This window comes from Elaeis guineensis, chromosome 10 (assembly GCF_000442705.2).
Source record: "Elaeis guineensis isolate ETL-2024a chromosome 10, EG11, whole genome shotgun sequence".
Lineage (NCBI taxonomy): Eukaryota > Viridiplantae > Streptophyta > Magnoliopsida > Arecales > Arecaceae > Elaeis > Elaeis guineensis.
Genome location: NC_026002.2, coordinates 3,001,016 through 3,012,592, shown reverse-complemented (window position 1 = coordinate 3,012,592; position 11,577 = coordinate 3,001,016). Strand labels below are relative to the sequence as shown.

The following is an 11,577-nucleotide window of genomic DNA, read 5'->3' as shown; positions in this document are numbered from 1 at the left end:
TTTTATGTGGGTGTGCGTAAGGAACAGCTCATGGAGGTGGGGTGGGAGGAAAGGGAACCTAAATCTCCCAAGTCAAATATAAGCAATTACACACTTTTCAAGTCAAATACAATTTGGACTTGATCGAATTAGATTAGGTTGGTTAAGTAAAATTTAAGCAAAGTAAGGCAATATGAGTTTAATTATAGAGATATAGGTCAGGTTTGAACTAATGGCCTTTCAAAAAGGATGTATTTGCTCTTAGATTGAGTCAGGTTAAATTTTCTAGAATAGGATTTATGGATTGCTTTTATGTTGGATTGGATTAACCAACCTCTCAACCTAAGCTTGCCTGATGTATCGAATTGTGGTAATAGCCGTTAGAAGCTTTGGACAGTCTGCATTCTACTGTTGGAAGGCCCTAGCCACGGCAGTGCGATATGTTGATCAATTTGAATCAGTTCCGTTTATAGTATTCTTAAAGTTTGGATAAATTCTCGATACATTTGTTCTATTGTAGTAAAAGATCTTTAAGGGTCTGGTTGGATATTCATGTAGGACTGGACTGACAATCCTATAGAAATTTAGTTTGTTGGTTCATCGAGTTTGCATTTTTAAAGAATCTATCTAAACACAGTCCAGATCCTAGTCTTTGGACTGGAGAAAGAATAAAAGACCTCAAAAAATTTGGGCTGAGTGGTATTTGGTTGATACAGGGGCATGTTTAAATCGACGATCTAATCCATGAATTTTATAGAATTTTTAGGCCAGTCTTGTAAGAATCCAAACAAACCCTAAATTTTATAAAAATTAATGTTCCCTCCTCCGAAAATAGAGTTGATTTACTAGAGATCAAGAGTTTCTTTTCAGTTGTGTGGTGTGAGGTCGTGGTTCCAACAGCTTTATAAGAGGAGATTGGAAGAGGCTGAACAACATCAATCAAGTTTAGGTGAAAACTATGATACTAGGCTGCTCATAAAGCAGGAGATGTGAGAATGAAGATCTAACAAAAAAAAAAAAAAAGGTGCGAGGTCTTTTGTTTATCCTATTTGTGATGTTCACTTAACCTTCATCCTATTTTATTGATAAATTTATCATGCTTAATTGTTACGCTGTGGAAATAAAGAATGCCATCTTTACCTACATCCATCTAGAATTGGATCGCTGTTCTCCGATTCATAAATAAATAAAAGCATCTAATTGGTGCAAACTAACAGTTTCCAGGTTGGTAAGTGTGCTGCTATAGCAGTCATCCAGTAACAAACACAGACTGCAAAACAAGAGGAGAAAAGATTGATTCATTTTTGTGAAAATAAAAATAAAAATAAAATAGATTTTTCATGCAAAATTCCCTTTTAATATGACATATTAAAATGTGTCAATGATTTTGGTAATTCGAGCTCATTACTATGATAATAGGTTCATTCAAATACTCTAAGGATGCATGAAGATTGGGGAGTGAAGTGTAAAGAAGTGCAAAAATGGCTTCTCCCAATCCCTTTCGGCACAACTGCACTTGCAAGCAACACAATCCTTCTGCTCAAAAAACATCACAATCCTTTGCTGAGATCTCAAAACTTTCAAACTGTTTTCTTGAAGCCTTCAATGATACATTCAGATCAATGTAGTTATATAAATCTACCACCAAGACTCTTGCCAAAATCCGTATAATATGTTGACACTGCAATGTCGTTCTTGAAACTCTATGCAGCTTGGAGCATTCTAAATTTCCAAAAACAACCTTTCTATACATGAATTCAATCCCTAAAACATGGATAGACGAAGGCCTTAAATTCAGAATGGAGTACAACTTTCTCAAAATACAAAATTTAGGTTTTAGATCTCTTTGTCAAATAGAGCATCCCTCCATCTTATTAAACCTATACTTTCTTTTCACTTCCAAGCCCATCACCGGGATTGACGTGTGATACAACCGCTCATTTGATATGGTACAACCCTAGGAAGCATACAGACCTCATAGGCTGACTCTGTTCTAACACTAGTTTTTGGGGAGTGTGTAAGGACCATGTGGGCTTATATTTCGTCTTACTCAGCTATACACCAGATAGATTTTGAATACTATACAAGATCAAAAAATCTAAATAATATATTAAAGCTAATCATTTTGGATGAGATTCTAGATTGTTATATATCTAGATTCTATCATGGTATCAAAAACAAGAGGACAAAATAAGAAACTTCCATTGGAGGGTTCATGTCTCGAAGCTGAGTCACGTTTAGTGTTGGGGCGTACATCCAAGACCACAATGGCAAGGAACCGGACGAGGTAGCAGGGGAGCTCCCAAGCTTCCCACTTCTAAGACTCCTAAATCGCCCACATCTATGTGCACTCCTCTCTACTAGCACTGCATGGACACAGGGCCGCTCTTATTACATTGGCTGATGCCTTGGTGCCAGAGAAAATAAGGGGTGAAACCAAAAATGGGTTCGGCCCATGACGAGTGCCTGAAATGGGATTCCAGAAGGGAGACAAGCAACTGAAATTAGCAATATATGAGAAATGGGATAGCATTTACATTACAAATAATTCAAAATAATTATAGTACATGTAAAATTTGAGTCTGAAGGAAAAACCAAAAGAAATGGAGCTGCAATATCTAAATCAAGTTATGTGAGCCCGAGCCGACTTAGGCTTGGATCAAGTCCGGCCTGGCTTAGGTTAGATTTGAGAATGACACTTTTACTAATTCATAAATTTTTGGAAGAGGCTGATTTAGCCTCCATTCATAAATCATCTTCCTATTATACATGAATCCTGAATAATCTTTAGATATATCTTATACTAGCTATAAAACCTGCTTGTAGAATTGTGAATACCATTGTTTGATGTAATTTCTAATCATATGTTTGTGGATGTAATTTTAACCATCTTTCCCATTAATTATTAAAAACTAGGTATCCCTTCAGCTTTACACATGAAGAAAAAAGAACTACCTTGTAAACAAACAATAATAGCTTTTAAGGGGGCTTTAAATTGGTTCAAAACAAATGCATCTATGGTAGTCTCTTTTTGGTTCTAATGAAGACCACTTCATCAAATGTGGAGCTGAGGAAAGCCCCTGTTACAAGTTGTGCCAAAAACTTTCAGTATATATGCATCCAAGCATCCAAATCTAGCAAAATATAAGCACGAACGTTAATTCCTCTCCATCACTAATTAACAATACCTTTTCCCAATGAAAGTACATGTCCATGTTATGGTTTGCAAATGAGCTAAGTTTGGATGAGGAATATAGACCTGGCTTAAGGGCTGAAGCTCGAATTGTTTCGTAAGTCAAACTTGAGCCAACTCATTTAATTTTTAGCTAGATTCTGGTTGTTTATAAGCAGCTTGTTTAAGGGATCTAGTGAGAACTTAAAATCTCTTGAAACTTTCAATTGTTTATTTAGGGGTAATTATTCCATGTTAAGCCTTTTTTGATACAAAGCAATAGAACTCAAGATATTGATGAATATGATGTATGCATGTGGATCGACATTCTTCAATCACCTTGCTACTTCCTCTAAATAAATTGTTAACTGATATATTTTAAAATTAATGCCTAAATGTTATTGCTAATCATGGATTTACTACATCAGTTGATATTTCATTTTCTTGAACTTGAAAAATCATCTGAGATATTAGAAAACTTGGTTGTTTCCAAACCAAGAAGTTGGTTTATATTAGTCTCAGTCACCCATTGAGATAAACTGATATCTAGGCCTCTAAAAACCTTGGATTACTCATGCTTGAAATTATTCATTTAGAGGTATTCATGAAGTGAATCATGTCCAAAAGGTTCCATTATTAAAATATCAAAAATCTTATGCTAAAATAACTATTTCTCGCATACAAAATTTGTGCAGCAAACATTTTTACCTTTAACTAAAGCTGAAAGATGGATTAGATAGCAGCATATCATATTTGTACTTTTTTTTTTTTTGACAAATATAAATATGGATACAATTGGATGTAATCATATCTATATTTATTTTAAATAGAGACGGATATAAATTAGAAGTTGAAAGTATGGATATAAATATTAATATAAATCATATAATTAAATTTTGTGATTATAAAATCAAAGATATTATTAAGCGGATGGCAAATCAAGTCATAGCATATTAATTTGACTATATATTTCTCTTAGAAATTATAAGTACTATATAAAATTAAATAAAATTATAAATATGATTGGATATTTGGATACATATTTGATTGTTGTCTATCTATATTCATATATCTTTTTCTTGACAAATGTGCAGATGGACACAATATTATTTATATGCTCAAATTTTATCAATAGCTAAACGAATTCAAATTTGAAAATAGAATTAAATTTTTTAGCTATAAAATCAAAGATATCATCTCCTCATGCAATTTCCAACAGGGTCGATTAGCGAATCTGAGGAGATCAACAGATCACCCGTCAATATTTTATGGCGACAATCAAAGGGAAGAAGCTGCTGGAATCCCTTCCCATTGAAGGACTTAATCTTTGAAATGAAGAGAAATGAGGCGAACAAGTGGAGCAACTAATCTCCATCCCATTAAAAGAAGAGGAACCACCTCAACAGCATCCAACTCGTCGTCGATCTCCATGGCCTCCAAGCTTAAAGCTCCGGGAGTAGTAGAAGGAAGAGCGGTGGCTCTCGGCTCTAGGATGGCCCTTGGCAGGTCAGTCCTCAACCTTTGGAGTTCGAGTCCTGCAAGAAAACTCTCCTTGGGACCACCCCAATCTCTTTCGAAAAGCATTATGGATGGAGTCGGTAGTGGGCCTCATAGTTGCATCGAGAAAGAAAAGAGTTAGTTAAAAAAAATAAGAAAAAATCAAAGAAACTAACTCATACATCAAGGATCGCCAAGCTCAGACCGGCATCATATAACATCTGCTTGACGTCGAATAGAGAGCGGTGGTCTTTCTCATCTTCAAGGTTGATGCGAGGATTCTTATTTGGAGCTAATCATGGCTCGCACCAAATGTAGCTGAAGCCTTAAGAGGGGTTGGTGGAAATAAAAAAGAATCTCTTTTTCACTTGTGTACTAAAATGGGCGGTCTTTTGATAAACTGAAGGCCGCTCCAAGAGGCGACCTCTTTTTCTTGAGGATGCCTCTCAGCATGAATAAGGTACAAAAAAGAGAACATCTCAGGCCAATCCTAAGAAGATCATACATTATTATAAAAGAACAAATGATGCGAAAAGAATTAGAAGCAATATGTGTGGGAACAATCTAATAGTAGTCAAGAATATTGTAAATGAAAGGATGTAGAGGGAAGCGAAGATCCGCCCAAAAAGACTCATTATAAATGCCAAGGCACCTTGTCATTCCAACCAAGGACCTCAAAGCAGTACCAACTTGGAATGAAGAACTAAGTTCGAAGACTCTCCAACTCGGACTCAATGATGATAGGCATCTCATTCTCCGGTCCTAGGGACCTCATGAGCTCATATTTCAGGCTCTTCAAGTGTCGGAAATCCTGAGGCATAGGCTAAGATGAAAAACCCACTTTGATAGAGGCTCGAGGTCAATCCTCAGACATGACTCAAGGCCCAGACAGTCGAGATTTCTAACCACTTGGCTGATTTCTATCCTTGGCCTTGCTACCATGACTCGACATTATAAAGGCTAAGAGAAGAAAGAGGAAAAGGAAACGAAAAGCAAAAAGCAAGATGATACAAAGAAAAGAAGAAGAGAAAGATTAGTGGGGACCATAATTGGAAAAAAAAATAATATTAATGTCGTAGAAGATGATGGCGATGGAGGACGATGGCGATGGCTGTGATAGATTGTGGTGGTGCTCGGGTGGAGAGAAGTTTGATGAGAAATCTAGAGAGAGAAAGTGACTGAGCAAATAAAAGAGAAAATAGTGAAAAGAGATGCCCTATTTATACTATGCAGTGACAGTCAAGATCGGCACATTGGTCATTGCGCATGGTCTAGATAACATGTGGCTTGCATCCAGGGTATCAAATCACACAACTCTTCAACACACTGATCTCTTGATTGTACCATATAGTCCTATCTGCACTATAATAACTGAGGATAATCGGCTTATGCATGTGGTAGTAGGAGATTGGCCAAAGCATGATCTCTGAGTCACCATTTCTGTCCTAAGGAGCATGCCACCATGATTATCGTATCTCATCATTGCAATGGGACCTCCGAAGAGATGCATTAAATACTAGCCAAGTCCGAAGTAGTGAATTAAATGCTGATTGAGAACCATCCATTCTCCAAGGTGATGTCATTAAAGCTATCACTTTGGTTTTGTATCGATGGCTAACATCGAAGTAAATGAGAAATCGGCAAGTACTCCCATCATCCGAAGTAAAAATATCTCTTTGAGCTCAAAATTAGGAGGCAAGTATGATGAAGATAACCAAATTCTTCGACCTTAGCTGCTTACCGACCAGACTCCTTGGATTATACGAGAAATATTTTCTCCTAACCTCGGATGAAGGACAACTTATCCTTAGACATATACTGATGATACATGGTTAAACGATCCTTATAGAACCTTCTAGGTCATTTCTTTTATTTGCACGCTCGTGGAACAATAACTTAAATATTGTGGACGTAATAACCATCCATGATGGCCCATTATGGGCATTTTAATTACCCATGGTTTTAGCTAGAAAATATCTTTATTGTGCCCTTAAAATCGGAGGTAACGGCTCATAAATTCTCTTTTATATAAAGAGAAGATAAAAGAGGACATTCAGATAAATCTTTTTGAAATAAATTTTTTTTTTATTCACTCTTTTTATCGAACAAACTCCAATCAGCGGATATTTAATCGCAGATTGAAGGAATCGCCTTCAGTCTCTCATTGATCCCTAACTCGACCTTTCATCGATCCTTTCGAAGTTTAACAGCAACAAATACGAATGCAAATATTAATCAGATACTCAAATTCTACCATTATCCAAATAAATTTATACATGAAAATAGATCCAGATCGGTATCATCGGAGATATTATACGGTGGACTTTCATTATTACTCGACCAAATCTATCACCGAAATTCATCCTTACCATCTCAACAGTCCATCTCTGTACTGTCCTCTCTGCCGCATGTGCCTCTGAGGCTATGACCCCAGAGACTCGGTTTCATCTCCTCGCTATTTCAACAGTCCAATACTACCTTGACCTTTCCGTGGCATGTGCCTATATGACCCCATAGGCTTTTCGTCGTTGGGGGAATCAATTTAGCTTTATTTCCTGCTGGACGGTCCACGGCTTTAATGCTTTTCTCAGACCCATTTAACACTCATATCATTACCAATCAGGAGAAAAAGCATAGAACCTATATAGTACACAAATTCTAAAATACAAAAAAAAAAAGACCACAAATGAAATCGCCCATTTATGGTTCAATAAATGAATCGCCCTAACGAAAGAAAGCTAGAACAATAACAATAAAAGCACCCACATGGCCACACCCAGACCCAGTAACGACAGTACACTGCTGCCACACACCGAGCCAGCCAAATATGGAAGTTGCCGTCATCTTAGTTAATCGGAGAGGATGGTGGGGTGGGCGGAGAAGTAGGCGAGAAGGCCGAGGAGGGGGGCGTTGATGTAGGTGGTGGGCTCCGACTGCTGGAACACCGGGCGGGCGTCCGGGAAGGCGTCGGAGATGTTGGTGGGGCCGCCCACCACCGCCCCCACCAGCACGTTCGGGTTCGGCGCCGGGCTCATGTAGTACTTCGTCCCCTCCTTGCACCCGATCTTCCCCCGGTGGGCCCTCACCGACGGCAGCGAGCTCCCGCGGTGGTGGATCCGCCGCGGATACCTCCCTCCGTACCCCACCATGTACGACATCCCCAGCGGATTATCCCCCAGAATATAATCCACCTGCATATTTATATATTCGTATTTACATTTATATTTATATTTATATATTTAAAGTTTTTATATTGTTGTTAATTGTTGATTAATCAATAATACCTGCCGCTTGGCCACTCGTCTAAGCTGGGTTGGCGTGGCAGACGAGGAGCCACATGGCACATGGCCATTGGCGTGGCTGAGATAGTTGGAATAAGCCAGGAGCAGGAAGGAGAGCGAGGTCACGTGCTGCATGTTGCTGCCTCCCGTCTTGAACAGCAGCCCACCTTCAATTATTTTTATGGGAAGTTAGCTTAAAATTAAAGGAGAATGAATATAGAGCATGGTTTTGCAAATATCAAAAGAACAGGATAAACCTGGGGAATATTGGATCTGAGGGTGCTGGGAGATTCCCGGGAGGAGGGAGCAGACGAAGCTATCGGCGTTTCGCTTAAAAGAGTGCAAGTAATCATCCTTCCCCATCAAAACTTCCTGCACAAAAAAAAAAAAAAAAAAAAGGACCCGGGAAATTATTAATTCACGTAAACAACCCCATCTATTGTCCTTAATCGTGATTAAATGAAACAGAAGGGTTCCTCCTGCCATTTTACAGAAAACTTAATACGTAGGCAACGGTCAAAAACACAGCGAGTATCCAACTGTAGGCTCGAAAACAGTTGAAAGAGCGAGACACGAGACAATGACGAGCAGTGCCAGCATGAAATTTTTAAACCGGTTTCTGGAGTGGGGTTCGGGAATCCGCTGACCGGACGGTGAGCGTTAGACCGTGTAGTTAATAATTACCTTGGAGATTAGGACATTAATACCGGCGTGCTTGTTATCCCAACCGAACTCGTTAATGGTGTCCCCGGCGTGCAGCACCACCTCGTTCCTCCCGATGTACTCTCGGTACTCCCGCCTGCGAGACGCCTTATGGAGCCACGCCGCTCCCCACAGCAGCTCATCCTGTACACTACCATCATAATCCATTAATATGTGATCCAACGGCCCAGATTGAACGCGACAGAGGCAAATCAGAACTCACCTGGTATCCATTGAAGTCGCAGTAGAAGGGGCACACCGCGTTGTGCAGGCTACTACTGTACGCTCCCCTGTGCTTGTCCGCGAACTCGAACACCTATCAACCATATGGACGGTCCTGATTAAGACTCGCTCGTAGGAAAAAGAGATGATGACGTAAACCGGGACCTAGTTGAACGGGTTTCTGAATGGACGTACGGAGACGGCGCGGTCGAGGAGGCGGCGGGAGTAGGCGGGATCGCAGTCGCGGAAGACGATGGAAGCGGCAGCGAGGGCGGCGGCGGTCTCGCCGGCGACGTCGGAGCCGGGGTGGGCAGGATCGACCTTGTAGACGGTCCGGGGGGTGTCCATGTCCTCGGCCCGCTCCCAGCAGGAGTGGTCGCGGAAAGCGTCGCCCACCTGGACGTAGACGACGTTGGGGACGGCCGTCGCCTTCAGGAGGTAGTCCGTTGCCCACTTGACGGCCTTGACGGCTTCCGTCGATTGCGGGCCCATGTTCTTCCCGAAGTCTATTATGCTCCAGGCCATCAGCGTCGCCGTGAAGGCCATCGGGAAGCCGAACTTGACGTTGTCCCCCGCGTCGTAGTACCCGCCCGTTAAGTCCACCTGCGGTCACCGCACCGCCAACGCCGTTAAAAGGAGACCAGGCGACAACAGGGGAAAAATATTAAGGCCACGAAGAGCGAATATTTTGAAAGGGGAGATGCGAGGGAGGGGTTATGCTTAAAATCTCGGCCGTCGATCGTGCAGCGATGCGTACCCCATCAGCGGCGCCGTCGTGGAGGGCGGAGTCACAGCGCCAGTTGAGGCGCTGGTCGGGGGGGAGTTTGCCGGAGCGCTGGCCCTCGAAGAAGAGGATGCTCTTCCGGAGCGCCGCGGCGTAGTCGTGCTCGGCGGCGGCTGGCCGGAGCGACGTCGCCAGGAGCAGTATCAGCAGCAAAAAGGGTGCCGGCCGAGACGCCATTACGTGCCGGCCGAAACGCTAAGGAACGCGGCGGGAAGAATGGGGATCGATGGCGCAATCAGCGCACAGAACTCTCAACCTCTATCAACTTTCTCAATCAATCGCTATTTATTGGCACGGACAAATAAAAAAGGGCATAGGCGGGGGCATGTGGAGAAGTGCAGCGATGGCAGGGTAGAAGGGAAGAGGTTAAGCGCTTGGCGGCCCAAATCTGATAACAACAAGTTCTTTATTGTTCCGTTTGACGGATGGATTGGCTGGGAGCTGGTACCATCGCTGGGCTCCCCGGTATTACCCGGGTTAAAAGAGAGGAGAGTCCTGAGAGTACGTCCAATGGGGGAGCTACGCGTGTCCTGGATAGGGACCGTTGCGGCGCTGCTAACGATGAGGCGCGGACAGTAGGTACTGACCGGCTCGGAACCGGATGTGACCAGTCGAGCCGAAGTGGGAGTCACGTGATCGGGGGTTTAATGATGGGCTCTTTTGTTGGGACCCGGTGGCGGTGTCATCAATTGTTACCGTTGGAGGTAAGTGTTAGTGGTGGGGGGAGGAGAGCCGTTGCCTTGGAGGGAAGCTGAGGGAGGGAGGGAGGGAGGGTACGGAGGAGAGAGTGGGAGGGTAATAAAACTTTTTTGATGGGTTGGATTTGGCCTATAGATTTTGGCAGGGAATGATGACAGATAGACCTCTTTTTAATTGCTACCAAGAAAGGAAGCTAATCACGTTGAAAATGTTTATACTTCATTACAATCTTCAAAGTATGCACAATACATGAATACAGAATCCTAAGCGGCTAAAAGATGTAGCACAGTAGGCATAAATTATTATTTGCTTTGATTGGTGGTTCTACAGTCATGACAAAGCTGGGGGCCTGACAAACAAGAGCACTGTACCAGTTAAAAATCCTATTCAGAGGTATATAGCAAATGAAGACTGCAGATAGAATCAAGGAAAATTTTTAGTGCATCGTGGATAGTATAAAAAATTATCAATTTATATGATTAATTTATATAATTATTATTTTTAATATATATTTAATATCTATAATTTTATTTTTTTATTTAAAAATTTTAAATAAAAAAATATTTTTATTTTTTAAAAAAATTATGATATTTTATATTCATATTATGATATCTCGTGAAAATCATAATTTTGATACAGAATATCATAATATACCATAGGATATCATGATTTTTTGTTAAAAATAAAGATATTTTTATCCTTCAATATTTTCTAATGAAAAAATGAAACTGCAGACATTATATACATGTTAAAAAGTGATTGGACAAAAATATCTCTTCTATATTCTGATATCTTGTGTCATATTATAATATCCTATACCATATTATGATATCCTACATACAGAAAATCATAATTTGATATAGAATGTCATAATATATCATATGATGTCATAATTTTTTGGACAATATTATGACATTCTGCATGTAGAAAGTCATAATATGCCACAATATGTCATAATTTTTTCAAAAAATAAAGATATTTTCGCCATACAAAATTTTTAAAAAAATAAATAAAACTGCAGACATTAAATGTTCGTTGAAAAGCGATGACTACATGAACCAATCACATGAAGCGATGTGCTCCACATCAGATTTTCTACACCACCCGCGGTGCACAAAAAATTTCTCATACAATCAGATCATCTATTTGCTGCATTGGATCAAGATTCAATATCAAGACCCATATATGAAACTAGATCGCGCTGGGGTCGAGCATGCCCAATTTGGTCCAACCCATTTGTA

At 40.6% G+C, this 11,577-nt stretch overlaps 1 protein-coding gene across 2 annotated transcripts; it reads right to left on the bottom strand.

Annotated features, from left to right (window-relative positions):
* Positions 1-7,222: 7,222 nt before the first annotated feature.
* On the bottom strand, positions 7,223-10,364 carry LOC105053196 (endoglucanase 17). 2 transcript variants are annotated; one of them, XM_029267046.2, is made up of 7 exons: positions 9,587-10,364; positions 9,049-9,456; positions 8,855-8,947; positions 8,614-8,775; positions 8,187-8,301; positions 7,933-8,096; positions 7,223-7,839 (listed from the first exon to the last, which is right to left on the bottom strand). In XM_029267046.2, the coding sequence occupies exons 1-7, from the start codon at positions 9,812-9,814 to the stop codon at positions 7,498-7,500; spliced, it is 1,512 nt and encodes a 503-aa protein (XP_029122879.2). In that variant the 5' UTR covers positions 9,815-10,364; the 3' UTR covers positions 7,223-7,497. The 2 variants fall into 2 exon arrangements, with proteins under 2 accessions (XP_029122879.2, XP_010932580.2); XM_010934278.4 differs by having other exon boundaries at positions 9,611-10,355.
* Positions 10,365-11,577: the final 1,213 nt, after the last annotated feature.